We start from the raw sequence: 23,306 nt of genomic DNA on the forward strand, positions 1-23,306 counted from the left end.
ACCTGCAGTCAATGAGAAGAATGTTGCCAGCCTCGGCCATGCTGCAGACGAACTGGTCCATGATGCCGCACGGCATGAGAGCGAAGTCGTGCTCCGCGCGCTGACAGGCCAGCGCTTTCTCGCGTGGGCTGTACGTACATTTTTAAAGTTTAGTGACTCCTGAGGAAATATTTACATATATTATCACAATTTAGGAAAATTAGTTCTACGTTTATACCTGGTCATGAATGTAGAGAAGTTGTCTATAGCCGGGACTTGAAACTTGATGGAATCGAAATACTTCAAGAACAAAAATCCCAAAACAACTTAAATAGCATACATCCACCAGGTAAAAACATTTTCTCGTATTAATCCTCTGGATTGCGGAACAAATATAAGAATTTTCTGACGTCATAGGTACTTCGTGAATCAGAGACTGCATAATTAGTTGTTATGCGATTCGAATTCGCACGTAAAACGTTATTTCTAAAGGACATTTTCGACTGACTGAATCAGTTCTGCCTCAGTGATCACAATAGGTAACGCTGGCCGCACAATCGGGTTCCGCGTCTGCGTTTGACCAGACTTGGTTGCAGGGTTGGCGATTTTTTTGATTTTTTTTAAGTTGGTTGGCAAGATAAGAAAGATTGCCTGGCGATATGTCGTATATTGTACTGCAATTAAATATTGTGAAGCATCCTCTCGCATAATGAAAATTCATCGGATTAGATTAGGCATGGTCGATTTGGTATGGCAAGAGTATGTAGTGCAATGATAATTACCGTAAGGATCACGTATGATAATGGTAATTGGACACATTAGACTATACGTAGCAATAATGATGAATATATTGATGAATAATGATGAATAATGATGAATATATTCTCAGAATATATTGGAAATTGGTATGCATCCCATTGATGATAATAAGGAATAAGGATGAGATGGTAATGATAACTGGTATGTTAACAAAGGTACGTAATGATTGTTCGCTTTAGCGTGTCGATTATGATATTATCGATTAGATGGAAAAGATAACTGGTCTATATTGCGAAGGTAATGATGATAAGGATCAGATGGTTAAAATAAATAGTCTAAGCATTACCAGGAACCAAGCGTTACCTCTGAGCAGGTGACTGGGTGAGGGCCTCTAAGAAGCTGTAGGTCGCGACCTCGAGGGCGGCGCTGCTGGAGAGGCCCCCACCGAGGGGCACCGAGCTGGCCACCACCGCGTTGAACCCCACCACGTTCCCTGGACGATACCATCGTTCTTATTTACTGTAATGCTTTCAAAACTATTGATTTGAGTTCAAAAAACAAAACCGAGCTCCCCACCAACAAGTTGAATCCCCGTTCGCTCCCTGCACAATATCGGCAATGTTTAGCAGAGCAAAATTAAAAGTGTTTTAAATGCAGAGCTGTCCAATTAAGCTAGTAATTCAAGTTTGAAAACTAATTTCACACAAACTACATAATTACATTATCGGATATAGGTACTTCTTGTAATTAACTTCTTCAAATCTGATTACGAAAAATGTCGTCACTGGTAATTGCCGCGCAATAATTTTTGCAAAAATCAATTTCGCGGTATCTTACCCGAAGAATGCCAGCTACACATTTTATTGCGATAAAATTATTCCGTGACAGTAAAAATCGTTTACTTGATGGCTCAGAAAATGAGCAACGAACTGATAATAAAAATTCAAGTAATTTTTCGATACCAGTTATACGTGGTAAAAGGGACAGTTGTTTCAATTGAAACAATCAAACAAACAAACGTCTCTTATTATTTCGTTATCCTTAATGGGCACCAAAAATCAAAGCAGATGTTTAAAACGTCAATGAATCATTTATCTCAAATTAAAAATGACGTACAGGAAAATTGGCGCTCGCACTGCTTGTGATCTTCGGGTGAAACAGCAATCAAAAGATGAGCAAGTAAACGATGTCAAGAAATACATTAGTTTTACTGAATGATAGTTGAATTTATGGCTGATACGTTAGAGTATATACTTATTCTTCAAAAACACTTCTGAATAACATTAAAATACCATAGTGTATAACCCCTTGTATTTTATTCGATAAATAACTAAATACAGAAAGTCGATTTGAAATCTATCGATGAATCATTTAACTCATTTTTTGAAAATTTTTACTGAATGAACTGAATCTCTCTCCTATTTAACGAACGCACGTTTCGAGGATAAGAAATACCGAACAGATAAGACATGGTCAGGGCAACAAACGTCACTACCGACCGTGGAAGTTGGCAACGACTCCTTTGACGTAATTAGCCCACGCCGGAGCATCACTCCTGGTTAGGGGCTGCTCTGACGTAGGAGTGCTGAACTCAACGTCACGAGGGTCGTCGGCACCCGCAGCCAGAGTCACCACCCGGCACCTCCCAACGTCGTCGGAAGGACCGCCCACAACCACCGTGTACAGCGGCAGGGCCTATGGAGCATTGTCCGAGTAGAGATAATTAAGTCTGCCGCGTTAATAAAGCGCGCGTTTAAAAATAAAAACTGAATTTTGATTCATAACCGAGCTTAAAAGATAAGATTCTTATCTCTGTTCCAATCATCAATTTCATTTTAGTTATATATTTTACCTGTACAAGAAGTAGATAAAAAAGCTTATTATTGGTTCAGAATTTCTTATCGTAACTTTAGCAGATAAGAGCAACTGATTACTTTATGCTGATAACTTTATGATAACTTAAACTTTTTAACTTTATCAGAGCTGCAATTGATAAGAGATAACTTCACATCTCGGACACTTATCCGGCTGGTTGATGAACATAAAATATCTTTCAAACTAATGAACGCAGCTCGATGAAACTTAGTACATGCTTTCATTAAGACATAACTGTGATGTTTATGTCGCCTTCGTTCCAATTTTGCCCTTGTTTGCGATTTATACGTGGAATCCGATACACAAACGTATTTTTTTGTGAAGCATCATCACTTTTTTACAGTTCATTTACATCGCAAAGAAAGGCAAAATCGTGAATATAAAGAGGCCTTAAACATTACCGCAAGGTCCTAATGAATGCATGTGCAAAGTTTCATCGAGCTGCGTTCATTAGTTTCCGAGATATATATGTTCACTAAACGGCCCGAAAAGTGTCCATGAAGACCAAATCGACACTTATGGGCCGAATTTCCAAAGCAGGTTTTCCACACATAAAACTGTCAAATCGAAACCGATCAATACCGCAATAAAAGTGGAGGTAACGGCACTTATTGTTATTATGCTCCTGTTAGCATCAACACTTTTTTTTGTCCACTTCGATTTTCATAAGCACGCTAAACACCAAGTTTTAGTAGGTTTTCAATTCATAATTTCGTCAAATTGCAATCTATCTTGAGTTATTGACCTAATTAACAACGAAGCTATTTACAATACACTCCTGCGGGCGTTGTCATAATTATTTTTGTTTGTTTTTTTTTCACGTAAGGCGCTACACACTCAGTTTTAGCCCCCCTTTACACGCTTAACTTAGCGTGAAGCACACTACATAAAAACGAAAATTGTGACAACACCAGTAGGAGTGCATTGTGAATAAATAGCTTCGATGTTAATACGCTAATGCGGGGGAGCGCAGCCGTGGGTAAAAAAATTGACTCGTAAACAGGCCCTGGGCCTAACACCAACCATCAGTATGCAATATATACACATAGCCTCAGATCAATGAGCTGTGGGTAACTCAAGCTAACAGTAAATCCGCTTTGCACAACACAGCCACTGCTTCATAGCACCGGAGCACAACTGGCCGGAGCGCAACAGGCCCTACCGCAACAGAGGCGCAGCCTCGCAGGTTACGTTAGGAGTAGCCTGTTGCGGTAGGGCCTTCTGCGCTCCGGCCAGTTGTGCTCCGGCCTGTGACTGAACAGCGCTGTTGTGGTGGGCGCTTTGTGTCAAAAGCCGTGAAGATGCCCGGCTGCGTTACGCTCGGGAAGGTATATGAATCCACTGTGGACTTGGGCTATGCTGACCTCTAGCTATCCACCCTAAATTGCGGCACCGCTCACCAACGCTGGCAGCTGGCTAAAAAACGGATAAAAATGCCTATAATTCAAAACATACCAGTAAATTAGTAAATTTGTAGGTACCTGTGCAAAAAAATGAATTCTCCCTCTTTCCGATATTTTATACTTTAATGAGGTAGTACTGCCATCATAAATTTTTGTCGGCAATCGCAATTGAAAAAAAGTAATTTGCAGAATTTCTCTAGAAAAAAATACCTTGTAATGTCACCTGTGGGTCCTGCCGCATTTAACGTGTTAATTAGGTCAAGATGGGTTACGATTTTGTACATTTATGCGTGGAAAACCTGCTAAAACTTGGTGTTTAGCACGCTAATTAAAAAAAAACGGACTAAACTGTCGGACAAAAAAACTGTCGATGCTAGAATGAGCGTACCTAATGTCAATAAATATCCGATTTGAAAAATTTGCTTTGGAAATTCGTCTCAACAGAGTCGATGTGGTCCGACAGGTGCAAAACCCATGGTTGGACTAGTATAAGGTTGATCCCATGTGCAAAACCTTCCAAGAAATCTTCATACCAAAAATCTTTAAAATAGCACATTGAGTTTAGTTTAATTTTCCAACTATAGATGTTTTCAGGAGTCACTTCTATCTGGACTGTATAAAAATAACGAGTCAATAAATTAGGTTATGAAATTTTCCTGTCATATTCCTCGGAAACGAACTTCACCGGAAAACCTGTACCACCAGTACGTACCATAGGGAAAACGAAACCTTCATTGTAATCGGTATGTTCACCAATAATGTTTACTCTTCCTGGGGCAATGCCTGCTACCGTTGGTGATCGGTTAAAAGTGTTAGAAAACTTCTTCCGAGCATTTTCTATTAGTTCTTCCACTGGAACTTCTCGAGCAACATCCGCCATCGTCCGCTCTCCACAAATTCACCTGTCAACTGAGAAAATGAGAATTGATTTGAACTCGGAACACAGCTGTCACTCGGAGTCTCGGATGGTCGATGGCAGGCTCGGCACGTAATTTTTTTCGTACCTAGTCAAGTGTAATGATTCCATTGTGAAAACTGTGATTACACCCTTTCCCCCTCCTCCTTATGCCGAAAATTAATTGTAAAATGAATGCGTGCCACTGGCAGTCGCAGCTACCGATACAAATTGCAAAGCCTGACGTCTGAAAATCTTTTCAGTGTCACCACGATCCAAAATTCCAAGCTCTTGAAATATGTGCCATATGCCATGGGACAATTTTAAGTAGATACCCGCTTCCTGATAACAGGTTGGTGTTGGTCTACTCCTGATTCAAACCAATTTCTTACGTATGATACTGATAATGCTGGCACTGGGCAGTGGGCCCGCCACTGGCAGCCTAAGTCAGTCTTAGTCAGAGTGCTAGCCTATCCATCATCCATGATATTTTATCAGTCTACTCTACGGTCTAATGTGACAAACCAGAGATTTTTTACAATCAGTTCATTTTTAATTTACTCATTTACTCAAGATTTTAACCAATTTCTTAAATATGATAATGCTGGTATCCATGATACTTTACTGGTCTACTTATAGGACTCAAAAATGAACTTGAGACAGAGTCTAAAAAACACTCTGCTTTGCCAGTTGCCACTATGCAGGCTAATAGGCCTACTTATAGGACTCAAAAAATTAAACTTGAAGTTAAAGGAGAGTCTGAAACAAGTCTCTGCTCTGCCACTAGGCTAACTTAATCTAGACATTTATTTGATTTTTAATTTCTAATTATATTTTTGAAGATTAGGGTAAACGCGGTATATTCCAACACTTTAAGGACGCATCGAGAAATGAAAAACTATAAAAAAAAACCGTATGCATTACGTAAGTTCTGTTGCCTTCACATGACTCTCAAAACACTTCACTACGCGTCAGCAACAATGAAACGTCACAAAATGTTGCCATATTTATTAAAAATCCTTTAGAATGGAAACCTACCAAATCCCTTTATTCCGTCACTTTGTGTGGCAACATCCGACACGTGGTGAGTCGTATTGCGTCAGCGCTTCAAATTCAACTGATACGTATTGCCGACATCCACGTGTTCGAATTCCGTTTGCTGTGTGAGCTGTATTGGGATACAACACGGCTTTGAATTAGAACACTAACGAATATTGAACACTACTTAATTACGTTTTAATTAACAGCTATTAGGCTTTTAATTAAGCAAATTTCAATTTTTGTACAAAGCTTTGAACGATCTGTGTGTGTCCAATTCAAGTTGTGTCGGAATTAGTTTTCATGTGTCGAAATCCAACATCTCAACTTAATCATCTATTAATTTATTTATGACTTGAAATCAGCGAATACAAGTATACTTAAAGGATTCCTAATATATTCACAGACGTATTTAAAAGTCTCAAACCATAATATTCTTCCTATAAAAACAGTTATTCACTATTTGGTAGAGCAGGTAGAGCCATGTCAACTGTCAAATTTGACACATTTTTCGATGATCTCACCACGTGGCATGCATTGTCTCTCTTTGGATCTCGATATTTTCCCGCTAGATGGCCAAGACCTAGTGTTTTTGCAGTATTTCAACACGAAAATGTATGATGTCACCATTTCAACCATCAATGAACGCATGGAACTAAAACAAAGCTTAATATAAAGGAAAAACTAGAGAAGTGACGGAATTACCTACAATGTCGGAATATACCGCGTTTACCCTAGATTATTATTTTTTGAAAATCCTTTTATTTTTCCTTTTATTTTTCCATTGTTTCTTTGAGAGAATGGTACGGTGGTTACTTGGTTAGCCTACTGTGCCAGTGCCTCTATTATACAGCTGGATTAGAATTTTCCTAGGCCTACATGTTTCTGAAATCTTGCAGTTCCAATGTGGAAAATTTTGAATACATTTGGAATATTGCAGCCTGATTCTGAGCTGATTGGGCTCTTTTATTAACAATTAGATGGGAAATAATTCATCTAGGAGCAGGAATCTTGTGGTTTGAAAAATGGCAGCCTGGCAGGAAGACTTTAGCTTTAAATTTTTAATTACGGCTCTAAAGTAATGGTAGATGTTTACCTTGCTAGTCACTACTCTACTCAGTACAGTAGTGAGTAGTAAAACAGAAATGGTTTATAGATTAGAAAATTAGACAAATGGAAAGAGCCACCCATGAAGCATGAATGAGAAGAAAAAACCCAAGCTTGGGTTCAATTCCAAGTTATTTAACATGATTAAACTTAAACATTAAAGACATTGCTTAGTGCTTATCAATTTTTATCCTACCAAAAAATGTTTAATACTTGTCTTGTCAGAACTACAATTAATGGTTTACTGTAATAATGACATAATTACTACAAAGTGGTTTAGATAGCACTAGAGAGATGTGATTCAGTTTAATTAATAAAATAGATTGTTTCTATTGAAGGGTGGCAACTTAAATGCTGTTGCCTGTGTGGCAATGTTATTGTCATTTGTCATTGATGATAAATCAGGCTTGTTAGATGAGATGCTGGCCTGAGTTAGTGACAGTTATAATCCAAACTTACGACCAGTCTGCCATTTATTATAAGGTAAAGAAATTATACCAAAGAATCTCCGAATGATAATGCTACTCTCTGGAGGTTTGCTATGGTTGTCCTTAATTTGTTCCATTAATGTTTGTAAACACTAACCACTTATTTATTTTCAAAATTTATATGAATTAACTAACTAAATGAATGAGCAGAGTTGCTCACTTGTGAGAATGATTCAGAATTTATAGAAATTCCTCCTCCTCCCCTGGTGTGAGGAGGGTAGAGGACACTATTTGCAGTTTGATCTACCATTCAAGCCGCAACAAGTGCATTCCTGTCATGTTAGGACCTGCAAGATTTCTGCTAGATGAATTATCTCCTATCTAATAGTTGATTAAAATGAGCTGTTGGGCCACAAGATTCCACATGCATGAAAAATTTGAAAAATTGGTCACTTTGGAGGCACAATGTTTAATTTATGAGTAGGAAAATTCTAGCCTACTCCTCCCCTATAATATTGAGAGCTGTATAAATAACTTTGTTTCAATTGTCACCTTACAATGGCAATGCGACTACTATTATGTTTACTCATTTGAGTATCAAATCATTTTATCTGTAGAAAAATTGTATGTCCATGAAAATTTTGTTTTGAATGTTTTCACCCAACCTAAATTCTGCATATTTTATGTTTTCAGATATTTATTGAGTTTTAGTGGAAGGGAATATTTATATAGTTCTGTAATGAGTGAGAACACATTGCGGTTATCAGTATCAACGTTTCCTCTGTGCCATTGAGAAATAGTTAACAGCAGAAGTGGAGGTGAGTGCCTTGACGGTGTAGTAAAAATATCCTTCTTGTGTGACATGTGATCATCATTTTCTGATTACAGGCAAGGCTACACAAGCAATTATTCTGCTTTTCAATTCATTTAACTGCAGCTTTGTTTTTTTTTAATTATTCAACAAGAAATAAGTAGAAACCTTTTCATAAAAATGTATGTTGCTTAATTTGTTGAAATTAACTTTTGTTTATCTGATATCTGCATTGTCTATTTCATGGTTATCTACTTCATTTAAGTAGCCAGTGTTTAATATAAAAATAGAAAGTACCCTGTAGAAAACTTTCCTCAATTAGTAAGTCTGATAGGACTAACTTAATTACTGATGGAGGTCAGTTTTAGAGCTGTACTACTGACTGAAATCTGTTTGAAAGCTCTAGAAATGATATAAATCACTGATAGAGTTTCATCAAAACTGTATAACTGATGGATATCAACTAACAAGGTAAACATTATTGATAAATACACCACTCCAAATTTCTGTACCCCAGCTTGCTATTTCCCAGTCTCATTAGTGTCAGTGTTGTATGCCAACACATACAGGCTAAACATGAGTGTTTCAACTTATATCCATTTTACACTATCACATACAGGCAAACATGATTGTTTCAACTGAAATACATTGTACACAATCACATACAGGCTAAACCTGAGTGTTTGAACCTACATCCATTGTACACCATCACATACAACAAAACACAATTTGTGGAAGACACAATGAACACAATTTGTAGAGGACACAATGAACACAATTTGTAGAGGACACAATGAACACAATTTGTAGAGGACACAATGAACACAATTTGTAGAGGACACAATGAACACAATTTGTAGAGGACACAATGAACANACAATTTCTAGAGGACACAATGAACACAATTTCTAGAGGACACAATGAACACAATTTGTAGAGGACACAATGAACACAATTTCTAGAGGACACAATTCCGTGGAATGCTGCGCTTTAGACGCTCGTAAATACTGTGACTCGCTGTGATCATCGCGAAATTTGTACATTTCCGGTATATATATTTATATCAGTAGTAAATATTATTTTAAGACGAAATGTTGTTATGTGTTTTTATTGTTCAAATTGATGCCTAAGTCGGATTATGATGAAAAGGTTGTAGTAGTTGTTTTGTGCAAGACCGCGATATTTTATTGCGTGACAACGGGCATGAAAAATTGTGACATTCCGTAGACCAGCTATAATTACTATCAAAATGGTGTCGGTAAGTCCATTAATCATCTTGATTGATTGGTGAACGTAAAGATTTTATCTTATTATTGCTGAGAATTAATTCCTAATAAATGCAGTGGGGAATTTTGGTTCGATGATAACGTGAACGCGCTGCTTATGTGCAATGTGACGAGTGCCGCTGTCGCTGTGCTCTGGAGTCTGGCGGTCAGTGTGCCGCGGACTGTGGGGAGGTGAAGGTGTCTGTCCTGGCAGACCGTCGTGCCCGCAACTCTGTCACTCTGTCTGTCCTGGCGGACTGTCGTGCCCGCAACTCTGTCACTCTGTCTGTCCTGGCAGACTGTCGTGCCCGCAACTCTGTCACTGTGTCTGTCCTGACAGGCCGTCGTGCCCGCAACTCTGTCACTACTGTGTCTGTCCTGGCAGACCGTCGTGCCCGCAACTCTGTCACTGTGCCTGTCCTGGCAGACCGTCGTGCCCGCAACTCTGTCACTGTGTCTGTCCTGGCAGACTGTCGTGCCCACAACTCTGTCACTGTGTCTGTCCTGGCAGACTGTCGTGCCCGCAACTCTGTCACTACTGTGTCTGTCTTGGCAGACCGTCGTGCCCGCAACTCTGTCACTGTGTCTGTCCTGGCAGACTGTCGTGCCCGCAACTCTGTCACTGTGTCTGTCCTGGCAGACTGTCGTGCCCGCAACTCTGTCACTGTGCTTATGACTTTGAGACTTCCTTGTTGCCGCTCCGACGGATCAACCAAACAATACACAACACAAAATGTGCCATGCAGTTTAACTCACAGGATTTTTTTTTATGTTTTGCTGCACGTGTTGCAGCGGTCTGCTTGATGGCCAGTGTTTGATATTCTAAAACTTCATCGCCGCTCGTGAATTTCGTTTGCGCAACCTGCTTACTCTCGGTGTTTACTTCTTGAATGCGAATCGCTTCATTATTTTGATAGCTTCGTCATATTTATTGGTTTGCATTTATTATATATTCTGTTGTTAGCTTTGAACCCAGTTCCCCACCTTTGTTATCTTAGAACCCAGTCCCCACCATCGTTATCGTAGAACCCAGTCCCCACCATCGTTATCGTAGAACCCAGTCCCCACCATCGTTATCGTAGAACCCAGTCCAGTGTAAATTACTGAAAAAAAACAACAGAAGTTAAAGCCTAAATTTAAAAGTTTGTAATTAGTAATTTACTGAAAAAACAACCGAAGTTAAAGCCTAAATTTACAGGCAAAAGGCAGAATAATAATATTATTCTGCCCTTTGCCTGTAAATTTAGGTTTTAACTTCTGTTGTTTATTTCTTATAACTCCAAACTTTATTAATTTTCTGACTGTATTTGTGTTCTAGATTTATCGAACTGACGATAGAGCTGGTCTCCGAAACGTTTTCAATGAAGAAATGCTGAATTTTTGTGGAGTTTTCTCCGCTTTTTAATTCCTGGTGAATCTGCGTTTCAAGCAATCTAGTGACATTATATATCTAAATTCCTTACATTCCCCGCCAGACAAGCCATTCACGATTGTAGTATCGTAATACCCGTTAACATTCTATCTCTTTCTATGGCTGTAGTTTATTAACGTTTGACGCGTTAATTGATGAAAATCAGAAGTCTAAAAATCTGCATGACTTCCCAGTATGCTGAGTCTCTGAATAATTTTTTGTCGCACTTCAACCCCCATTTCTCCTATGACCATCTGACTTGAGTGTATTGATTCGCGGGGGCGGAGGGACCTCTACCAATACCTCGGCCGAGCCGCTCCCCCACATTTTCATTAAAAAATGTTTCTTTGTTTAGTTTTACGTAGGACGTTAAGTCTCATCTTCAATTGACAAGTTTCGGTTGTAGTGGATACTACAAATTCAAAGGACGCGAGAAAAATTTGCGAGATGCCGAAAATATTGACCTAAAAATACTTGCGAAGTTTGCGGCATGGCACTTACGCGCTGCTTTAAGTTTCCTTGCAGCTCTATACGTGTCGGTGCGGCTGTGCAGAACACGATTACGTGACATGTGCGCACGTGGCGGCTAGTGCACGTGTGTCTGCAGTGGCAGGCACGTGGCGGCTAGTGCACGTGTGTCTGCAGTGGCGGGCACGTAGCGGCTCGTACTTATACGCGTTTGCAGTGGTGGAGCAATCGATCGAGGCACAAGTGTTTTGCACTCCTAATGGTGAATGTCTCGCAACATGTGGTTAGTTTTGAAAGAGATACAGTTTAACCATGAACAAATTATTAATTCACTCGAAAATGCTGCTAACTGCTAAGTACGTTAGTGCATTATTATTGATGAGACCGAGTACCTACTAGGTATATACGTATGTGAAAATATTCTGACTGTTTCCCTATTTTGAGCCGATATTCAACAATCGTACAAAGAAGATCGTTGCATTATTTCATAATAAATTCTTTGCTGCGGATCGTCTCTGGTGAAAATGTCATGTCTGGACAGGCGCTCGCCGGCCACCTAGAGAGGCGACGCTGCAATCGATGAAGCTTTTTTGTAGTTGTCACCGACTCGGTTTGCCCGAGAAGTTTGGGCGCTGTAGGGATTGCTGGCTACAAGTTTTCTCATTAAATGTAACATTTTTAGAGACGTTTAAATACAGCGCAGGACGCTTGGGTTAACTGCAAACTTTCTATGACTCCGCGATAGCTCCGAAGTTGGGACAACGGCAAGTTCATCTTTTGTCTTCACTTGCGTGGGACAGATGGCAACGTGCTGTAGTTTGCAGATAGTTTGGAATTTATAAAATAGGTTGTATATTCACAGTTCTTCCAACTTTAGTTGTCGTATCTATATTATCTGACGGTTTGTCTCACATCGTCTTCGCGTATTGTTTTATCTTAAACTAAAGTTATTTATTCCTGGGGTCAGAATATATACTTCTGTGATGAATAGATTCTTGCTCAGGGTTTCTCGCACCGAAGCCTACTTAGATGCTTTGCTGAACGCGTCGTTTTTTTATCAACGCTTACTCTCTCGATACCGAGCCATACTCTTCTAATACCGATCCTTGCTCTTCTAATACCGGGCCTTGCTCTTCCAATACCGAGCCTTGCTCTTCCAATACCGAGCCTTGCATTGCACTTCTTGTTCTCAACATTCTGAGCTTGGTTCTCTCACCCTCTCAGTACACCGAGTCTTGCCCTCGAACTCCCCAGGCTCCCCTCATCGCCCGAGGGTCGCTGCAGGTAACGACCTCCGCTGGTCCGAGATTACTTCTTATCTTCCTCGCCGCGGCTCTAGTTTTATGGCGTAAAAGCTAAAATTTTTATCCTATTTTTCCATGCTTTGAATTTTTTTTTCTGGACACTTTCATTGCTCCACCAAAATTTATTTATGCTGTAAAATTTCGGCTGCTTTCTTTTCTTTTTTTCTTTTACGAAACAGAGATCTGAGATTCTTAGATTTTAAACTTTGTATGCATTGCTAATCTGTGCACATTGTTGCTATTATCATTCATGAGAAATAGTGTGAGGTAGTAAAACGTATCAAAAGCAAGTGTAGGGTTACTTCAAACTCTAATTGTTACTGTAAACTTTTGCGGAATGAATCGAAGAAGGCAATTTACATGCTGATTCATTTACATTGTTCTTCATTGTATTCAGTCCTTCATAGTATACACATGCAGTCCCATATCGCACCAGTTTTTTACCCAGCAGTCGATATTTTCTTATCGTATCAGGCGTGTCATTTAGGATCGTCAATCCAATAGGACCCCCATTTTTGTGTATGAATCAAAATCCCGAACATGATTCACAATCCCATATAGACTTCCTTGTTCCATATTGGATAACTTTCTAAAAATGAACCCACAGTCCCATATAAAATCCACAGCCCAATATAGGATCCAACGACACAGCTATAGCAGCGTCCGGCCTAGGCTGTCTATAGGCGGAGGTCGATCGTTACAGTTCCGATAGCATCGTTCTTGCCTTGCCGGCAAAACTCTGTAGCTATGTCACTGCTTCGTATGTTCATTGCTATATTCGAGCTGAGCGTATGGTTAATGCTGTACTTCGGTGTACTCAAGTGTCAGTTTGCTCGCTTGTTTGGTCAGCTGAATCGATCTTTAAAACTGGGTTATCGTTTTTTATATTCCCATTTTAGAGTGGCTTGGAACGTGCTTTAATAACCCGTCAAAGCGTAGATGAGTCTTCAGCAAAATCTAAGTAAAATGACCTTAGCGAGCCTCTAACTCCCCAGATCCTCGTGGAGATGTTTAACTTCAGAGACAAATTTAACCGCAAAAAGAAGCGGAAAATATCGGCTAATGATTTTGGTATTTTGGTCGAGGCGTAGGAGCGCTCACGTATCTAGTATTTATTGTACACGTTCTCATGTGAAATTAAGGGTTTTTAGTAAGAAAAGAGAGTGTCTCGCGGTGATAGAACATTAGTTTGAACATGTTCAAGAACGCTGTGTTGAACATTTGTCACTCCATGCACCGTATTAGTGCTGCGCTCAGCACCATCATCGCCTACTCGTGCTCTATTGTAGCAGCACTCTGGTATATAAGCCATTATTAAAACTTATATGAAACAACTAAATACTCCGACGGGACTAGGAGAGGAACTGAAGACAATATCTCGTGAGACGCTTTTATCCCGCCATAAATTTTACGTACATTGTAAGGGACAAATCGGCCAACGGTTATTTTAATGAGATCGTCAGCAACGCTGCAAAGCACCGGTCGAGGCTGGTGAGTTATGATGTCACCTTCATTTCCGGCGGCTAAAAGAGACTCCGTTATTTTGTTGATCTCTGTGATGCTTGCACTGCTCTTGTAATGACTTCTGCCGAGGGATTAACTCGTCAGTGTCTTTTTTCTCCGTCTACATTTCCTTCACCGTAAGTCTTCAAACTGTCGTTCTTCATTTGGAAATTCCTTGGTTTTATTGCCCCAGAAGATTGTGTCGTCATCCTGATGAATTTGCCTTTCATTCTAGGATCCATTTCAGTCGCATGCTCTCAGACAAATGAGTGATACTTTGTACAAATAGCGATGCATTTGTTGCTCCAGTGGGGGTTGTCATGACCAAGTATTCCTCCGTAGTAGAGCGTATCAGTGCTGCGTGCAGAAAGTGTCACTATTTGGGCAATATGACTCAATAATTTTTTTAGTGTGCGGGTATAATTATATTTTTGCAGATGCATTTGAAGTTTGTAGAGAAATCCTTCATTGTATCTGTTTATTTTCATGACGCATCGTATTTCTATGTCTCTGTTAAAATATTTGTGAGGTTTCTTCGAGTAGGTTACCAAAATATGCACTAGTATATACGTAGCAGAGTAGATATTATGATATACATATATTAGTTGAAATTATTAGTTATTGCTACACTCTAAAACCTGCGTACCGTTTGCATACTCTTGATTATTGTAGGTACTCATTTAGTGAAATATTCCTGAATAATGTGACGTATAATTAAGCATGTCACCTATGCTACTCATGACCTATACATGCTGCACACGAAGAGAATTAGTGCACACCTACTCTGAGCTAAATGTTAAAGCCTGTTTTCCTAAACTAGAAGCACAAGTATATTTGCTCACGACCCTTGAAGCCCTCAAAGCTCAGGAGCAGCTGCCGTCCTGCCCCTCATGAGCGCAAATGAGCGCTGCTTGGCCACTCGTCCCCTCACATGTTTTGAGTCCCGACCTTTGGAGCTCTTATAACCGCTTTAATTTTGTGAAAGGTCCTCAGCCTGCAGCGCGGCCAGCGCAGCGAGCGAAATTACCCTCGCTAATGTGTTCCTTTGAATATGTTCCTCGGGTGAGTTTCAACCCGTTTCTCGTTCTTGGATGCTATAAAATGTATTAAATTAATGAAAACGTAGTTTTGAAGTAGAGCTAATGGTGAACACAATACAGAAGAGACGGAATTTCACAATTCATGAGATACTGTTGGATAGTGAATGAACATCGTTGGCGTGCTCTTACCTGCAGTTTGAAGCTAGCGGGACTCAATATAATTTGTTATACCTCATCTGTTTCCTCGAACGTGCATTGCCAGTCTTCCGTATGAAACTGGTTTGAATAAGCCGTACTTGACTATGCCGAAATGGTGATTTTTGTGCATTTAGGAGAGGCATGTTCAAGTTAAGCATGTGGATGTCTTATATTATGTTATTTTAACTTAATGGGTAAAGAAGATTTTCATGGACAATTGGACCTGAAACAGAAGAAATGATCGTCAGAATTCGTTCACTTCTAGTGTTATATGTAGGAAAAGACCCTTTATTGCCCCATAATTCGGAGGGCAATTTGTCAACTACAGTACCTACTCTTTTGCAAGCCTTTATGCCATATCCTGGACCGTGTTCAGCGTCATACATCAAGTTACTCGAGTTACACGTTCAACTTATCCGAAATTTCCAGACACATTATTACCTCCGTCCAAGGTCTATATGATTTACGACCTACGACGAGGAGGTGCAGTTATAAAATTATGTATAACTGTTGATGAGGTAGTAACAGTGTTCCTATGTAACTTAGATAAAGCTTAGCACCCTCACACTGACTTCCATTTACTGACCTTCTCAATCCTCGTGAGTTTTTGGTTAAAAGGTCACGCTAGCTTGCAGTGCGCCATTCATTCACTATTCGCTTTATTGACAAACATCATTTGGTTCCGATAGTGATCTTCCAGAAGCTAGCTATTCAGTATGATTAAACTTCAAAGATCACTCATTCTTGAGATTCAAGCCTTGATAAAAAAAATTGTATTGAATTTTTTCTCCATATATCATAAAATTCTGTTGTGTTGATGCATGAAAAGCCTTAATTTGGGAGAACGTCTGACCATCCATGCTTGTTTATGCACCTCAATGAAACAAACGGTCGTTCGAACGCAATTTGTATGAAAGCATCCCATCAAGAAACACTTGGTCAAGTTAGAAAACTGATACATGCACAATAAGGAGTGGAGGCATTAAAAACTCTTTTCTGAGAGCATTTATATAAATTCAGGACCATTGCTGAAGAACCGATTACTAACTGCAGTAGCTTCAAGCATGGACTATGGATTACTTGCCAACCGAGAAGTCTTGCCTCAACGATCGCCGCTTTATTTATTGACGCATCGAAGTCGTGATTCATGGCCGCCTCCAATTTATTGACGTACACGAGAAGAACTATGTGCCTTTGTGAGTCACTTTTGTGGCCTTTAGAGTTTCAGTGATAGATTATATATGCTGTGGAATTGCTTTCGCGTTACTGCGTTCAAGAATTCTACTGAAGTTGTGTTAGTCCAGTTGCATGTCGCCGTTGTTGTTTTTTCATTGCTCTATTAAAATTAAAAATAATTTTTTACAGCTGCGCCTGTTAGGTTAGCACATGCTTAGTAGACATTAATATCATGACTTATTATTAAGTTCATCCTATAGCACTCAGATTACTATTGATTTGATGTCGCTGCTTTGGAAACCTAAACAAATATTCTGTCCATTATAAAATGCAATAGATTATAGATTTATTACGTCATTAGAATGAATATTTTCATGAATTTGATTTCATGAGGTGTGTACGTAAAAGTTGCACAAATCATCGACTATAATATTCTGTTGCCACATGTCATTCTGTACTTTGATACTGAAGTACAATAACATTAATCTAACCGAATGTGTATCCAGTAGTTCTATCTCAAGTGCCGCTACAAGTTTTATCACTTTAGTCCAGCTTCATTGTTTCGTCAACTGCGGACGATCGATGCGTGGGCAAAGCTATCTGCCAGCGTCCAGACTACTTCTGAAAACTGCTATCTATTCCGGCAACAACAGTAGGCCTGAGTTTATGTTATATAGTGTGTTTTTTGTGTTTCTGCTCGCTATCATGCTCTGCAGTCCTAGACATAATAAAACAACGTTGTGCATTTTATATCTTGTCTTCATTAAGTTGTTTAGTATACTATTCTATGCCGCTCTACTGTACAAAGCTAACACTTCGAGCAGCCTTTATACTGGCTGAGGCTTCCTCCCGAGCAAAAATTTCGCTTGTGGTGGTGTTTTCTTCATCGTTGATCGAAGGCGATGTCTACTCTAAATTGCTGCCTGAAGTTCTTGTTCCGTTCTAAGGCTGATTTTTCAATAAATAATACGGTACAATATTTTCCGTGTGTGAACTCTTTCTGGCGTGTGACTTATTAGTAAATTAAATACATTCTAAAAACCAGAAAGTTGTGCAATGAATCATCTGCAGTGAAGTAAAAAATTTGGTATATTTCCAGTGTAGTTTAATGTGCAGTGTAAGACTCTTCAAACACGTTTGGAGCTCGTAAGTATTTCTGAACTCTCGCACCAGTGACTGCAATCAAGTATGTTGAGCCTATGCTTGTGATTTATAAATCCTGGCTTTTTTTGATGTTGGGCTTACTTAAGAAATGAAATTCTAAGCATATATATTATCGCGTCCTGATGAACATGACAACCTTGTCAGTCAACGCCAACAGCAGTCGCCTGACGAGCAGTAGAGACGATGGACCGCGCATCCCGTGTCTCTCAGGTGACCAATCCTTATCTATCTCATCTCACTCTATTTGTCTCGCTTTGTAATTGATACATTGTCGCGATATGGACTTTTCAACGAATCGAGGCTATATTTTTTTTCACTTCTCATGTTGTCACAAGTCAATATTTTATATAGTTCAAATCACATTTTTAACGAACTTATTTAGGCAGGACGAACTCTCGTTCATATATCAGTAGCATATCACGGAACGGATGTTCTCGAGCATTTGACGACGTTCCCGGAATGCGTCCGCGTTATCAAAATTTTCTCAAACAGACCTTTAAATTTTGCAAAGTTCAATGACTATTTTCCATCACCGGCTATCGCAGTTTCATCAAGAGAATTTTAGTAGTTTTAAAGTTTAACTATAAAAATGTAATCGCTCATAAACGGTCACCAAACTTGTCTCTATAGATATACCGTTAACACTGATGACACCCGTAATGCTCGAAAGCGTTAGCGTAGTGTATGCAAACCTTGTTAGGCGCGGCGAGTGTTTCCCATTAATCTTGTAAGGCTATTTTTGCAACAAGTTTTGCAAGCAATAGTTGGACGGTGTTAGTGGACCTTTGGGAGGGGGGGAAAAGAGCCGCTCGAGTCTCCACCGCTGCAGAACAAAATCGACCTCACAGGTGCGACCAGTTTAGTGTTTTAGGAACTTTTTTGTTTTTTGGAACTGTCTGTCAAGAATAATTCTCAGCACCATGAGCTCTACTCGAATTAAGTTAGGTCAGCGTTAGCCGAACTTTTGTTTTGTTAATGTTAGAATTGAATTGTGTAATTTTCATCGGAGACACGAATTGTTTGGAAAAGTAAAAATCATCGTAAATTTTTCTGTGTTAGGAAGAGAGGCGCTAGTCATTGTACTGTTAAACCTCCAAACATTTTTCTTCACCACATTCATTTTCTTCACCAAACTGTAAAACCTCCAACCATTTCTCCACCACATTTTTGTCTGTTGTAACCACCTCGTGGACAGGTATAGTTAAGAAGTGTTGTTGCAGAGCGGTGGTGGGGTGGAGGTGGAGGGGACATGCGCTACCACAAGGGGGGTTTGAGCGCCCTCGCCTCACTGCCGTCCCACCTCTTCGACAGGGAGGGCCTGCTGCTGCTCAGAGAACGCAGCGACTCCTTCTTCAGGAGGGCTGAAGGTGAGTATTATCCCAAGCCAAGTATGAGTTCCCTCCTTACCTAATTATTTATTTGTTGAGTTTTAGATAAATTTCACGTTCTATGAGCAATATTCATTGAAAATAAATAGCTGTGTGAAATAATTTCGGTTAGGTGTGATCCATTTTTTAACTTTTTTACAATATGTTTCATTGCTCTAATTTCTGATCTCACTAATTATCAATGAACAAATAAAGATATGTTACGAGTGCATGAAGTCATCTTATGCAGCCCCATGCGGTCCCTGCATGTATCAGTGCTACATGCAGAAAGTGTGTTACAATGTAGACAATGTGACCCACTAATTTTCCTGAGTTTACGCTTAAGCTGCTAACCGTTTATCCAGTCAATCAATTGAAAGCATCTAACAGCTAGGGAAGCTTTCCAAGTATATAGGGCTCGAAAATGAAGTGCTGGCCATTGTCTCGGATCAAAGTCAGGTCTACCAACACTTCAATGTCAACTATAAATGCGTGCACTTTTATGAATGTCTGAAGTCAAGAGAAAGAAAAACAATCGTCATTTCAATACAGTTTTACATATATCAGCTTCATTTCTCGTGTAATTTGTTTGAATGAATTTGAACCTAAAGAAATAATTTCAGTTTAAACTTGTTTTTCCATGTTTTCTTTCGAAAATGCAATATTTCTTTCATTATGTTGTTGCAACATCTCTTTGCTCTGCACTTGACAATTTTTCGAACCTAGCTACGAGTGAACACAGCAAACAAATTCTTATTTGCGCTGATTGTCTCTCTTTCTTCAGTATTCAAAGTCACGCTGATCCTCCTTGTATTTTGACGAGTACAGCAGGAGTATTGATACTACGGTATTAGATATTTTATACCGTCGATATTCTTATATATCTACAAATATATTATGAATTTTATCAGTGAGCTGCGAGCGATGGTGTCGGCTGCGCGGCAATTTGCTCTTCTACCTGAAGAGTCGCGACCACTGGTCCGAGGCCTGCGGTGTTATAGTGCTCGAGCACTGCAAAGTTACTGTAGAGGACAGCGCCCCGCATGCCTTCACTATAGGTAACGTCTACACTCCTATACAATAGCGATACGAGCAAAACAATTTTATTGCTAAGCAATTCGTCAAATTTGTATTATACAGCTTCGAACTAGCGTGTGACCTGTGGCTTCATGAATTTACATACAAGGAACGCTCAATAAATTTCAATGTATATTTCATCGCTCTCTGCTTCGTAATGTTTATTAACTTTACATAGGATATTTTAAAAGTCCCTTTTGAGCGATTCTTTTCGCAAAATTTGTCATTTTGTTACAAGATTAAAATCGTGACAAAAGATTTTCCTGCAAGTCATTAGATTATAAACTGAAACGATGAACCTCTGAATCTTCTTTATCAGATTATTTGGATCGTTTGAGTAACATCAACAACTCAGAATCACTCGCTCTTATCCTCAATCTATGACAATAAATCCCATTACAAACGGTCCATTGAGAGGATAATATATAAAGCATAATATTTATTAATACGTAAAATAATAATGATAGTAATAATACAATATAAAGCAAGTGCACTGTTGCCATAGTGTGGGGAGGCGGGGGTGGTGGCCAGGTGTGTGAGGCTGCCAGTCAGGCTGACAGAGACGCCTGGGTGACGACCATCACACGCTGCGCTCCTGCAGCTCTCACGGCGCAGGTAACGCGTCCCGCTCTGATATCGTATTGATAAACCAAAGTTATTAATTAACAAATATTATTATAAAACCAATATTAGTACGAAACTAATATTACTAATAAACCAATATTATTATTAAATCAATATTATTATTAAACCATATTATTGTTAAATCAATATCATTATTAAACTAATATTATTATTAAAACAATATTATTATTAAACCATATTATTGTTAAATCAATATCATTATTAAACTAATATTATTATTAAAACAATAATATTATTAAACAAATATTATTATGAAACGAATATCATTAAACCAATATTATTATTAAACTAATATTATTATTAAAGAAATATTATTATGAAACGAATATCATCATTGAACCAATATTATTATTAAACTAATATTATTATTAAAGAAATATTATTATGAAACGAATATCATCATTAAACCAATATTATTATTAAACTAATATTATTATTAAACCAATATCATTATTAAGCTAATATTATTATTGGTATGTTACACAATATTATTATTAAATATTATTTCCAGTAAAATTATTTTGATCGGTCGTCAACTGGCAGTCCGGCTCCTAAATGCAGGGCCATGCGTATGACAAATGGAAAATTGATTTGATTTATAATGCACAGATTTTAAATGGTGAGAGCTACAGTAGTTGAAGATACAGAGTTGCCGAACCTAATTATTATTTTCCGTCGTATGATGCAGCGTCATGTTTTAGTTTGGACAATAGTTAACTTGTGCTTGTTGAAGAAGTTTGACCTTGTAAATGAGACTCGTACATCTCAATTGTCAGCCTTGCATTTCAAAGTTGGTGTATGTGATCGCGTTTTGGATTTAAGGAAGCTTCATGAAAACAATTCTATGTACTTTTTATGTAAATTGTGCAGCTTGCAAGCTTGCAGGAGGCAGTCGACAGCAAGAAGGCGTTTCTCGACGCTCGTATCGCTTCTGCTTCTAAAGCTGGGACAAGTAAGTGATATGTTATGTCGTGACCATCTATTGAGTGATGCTGCATGAAAAGTGCTAGAAGCTTTTAATATCACTAAGTTAATACTTGCGAGATACAGTTCATAATTTACTATCAGGAAGTCACTACAATAAATCTACTACTTGGTTTCACAGCCGGAAATTCACTGCCTAAAGATTACTTCGTGGACTGCACGGCCTGGGAATTGATACGAACTAACTTAGCATTAGTGTTACAAAGATGGCATGAAGCCTTGCAGCTCCGTCGCAAACAGGCAGTTCTAACAGTGTTTGTGTGACTCTCTGAATGAGGCTAGTGGCTGTCTCATCCATGAAGTGCAATTCTGTTGTTGCTACAAGTCCGATGCTTCTGTAATGGAGTACAATAATACAATGGATTGTAATACAAATTAATGTTTTATTGCAAAACAATTTTTCAAACTTTGCATTAAACAGCTTTGAACTAACGTGCACCCTGTGACTCTATGAACCATAATTAAATGCACAATTTAGTTCAGTGTTACTCAACGTATATGTGTGTTACCGGCAGACATACACAGCAGCAGCAGCGGCCGCTTGGAACTGTCGCTGTCCTGTGACAATCTGCCGTGTGTGGGGGCCAGTCTTCCTCCCGTGGCCTGTGCTGTGGTGCAGCTCATGCCACGTGATCATCACACGTGGAACACGTGCCATACAACTGAGGTTATCAAGGTGCTTATCGGGGCTATTGTAGTGCAGTGGTTAACGCCACTGTAGCGCGGTGGTTAACGCCATTGTAGTGCTGTGGTTAGCGCCACTGTAGCGCTGTGGTTAACGCCACTAGCTGTAGCGCTGTGGTTAACGCCACTGTAGCTCTGTGGTTAGCGCCAGTGTAGCGCGGTGGTTAACGCCACTGTAGCGCAGTGGTTTGCGCCACTGTAGCGCTGTGGTTAGCGCCACTGTAGCGCAGTGGTTAGCGCCACTGTAGCGCTGTGGTAGCGGTATCGATATGAGAGGAGCTGGCCGCGGGTTCGAGCCTTGGGAAGCTCAGTTCATTTCTTGGTGTCGCTGGTTTGCGGTTCTTAGTAACCGTCGCGGGTGGTGCTTGCAGCACGGCGTTCGGTTGGTGTCCCTAAACTAAATCAGAGTACGTGTTACCTGGGAGGATCTTAAGGGTCTCATGTGGCTTAGACAAGCAGGGTCTTGTAATACGCAGGTTATTGACATACGTTTGTGTTGCTGGTGGACAAGGAAGTATCGTTGCCCATGCATAAAAAGTCATTAAACTGGAAGATTGAATGAAGTACAAGTATCAGTAGTTACATAACCGAGCGCATGGCGCCATTTTCCATAAACAGCTTAAATCATAGGTTACCCCAATCCTACCCTCGAATATTACCAACAAAATTAACCAATTACTCCCGAATAAAACCTTCTTCAATATTATTACGAACAATTACCCCGA

At 39.4% G+C, this 23,306-nt stretch overlaps 2 protein-coding genes across 2 annotated transcripts; one reads left to right on the top strand and one right to left on the bottom strand.

The window, feature by feature from the left end:
* Window positions 1–2: 2 nt before the first annotated feature.
* Window positions 3–4,915, bottom strand: LOC108674756 (galactokinase; the record flags this gene model as incomplete). Its single annotated transcript, XM_018162725.2, is given in 4 exon segments — window positions 3–128; window positions 1,102–1,231; window positions 2,238–2,433; window positions 4,729–4,915. Coding segments are annotated over 4 exon segments (620 nt in total), but the record flags the coding sequence as incomplete, so codon positions are not given.
* Window positions 4,916–17,769: 12,854 nt separating this feature from the next.
* Window positions 17,770–22,573, top strand: LOC108674755 (the record flags this gene model as incomplete). Its single annotated transcript, XM_047882606.1, is given in 6 exon segments — window positions 17,770–18,034; window positions 19,045–19,191; window positions 20,103–20,249; window positions 20,774–20,883; window positions 21,784–21,865; window positions 22,413–22,573. Coding segments are annotated over 6 exon segments (735 nt in total), but the record flags the coding sequence as incomplete, so codon positions are not given.
* Between the last annotated feature and the right edge of the window lie 733 nt (window positions 22,574–23,306).

This window comes from Hyalella azteca, unplaced genomic scaffold (assembly GCF_000764305.2).
Source record: "Hyalella azteca isolate HAZT.00-mixed unplaced genomic scaffold, Hazt_2.0.2 contig1431, whole genome shotgun sequence".
Taxonomy (NCBI): Eukaryota; Metazoa; Arthropoda; class Malacostraca; order Amphipoda; family Hyalellidae; genus Hyalella; species Hyalella azteca.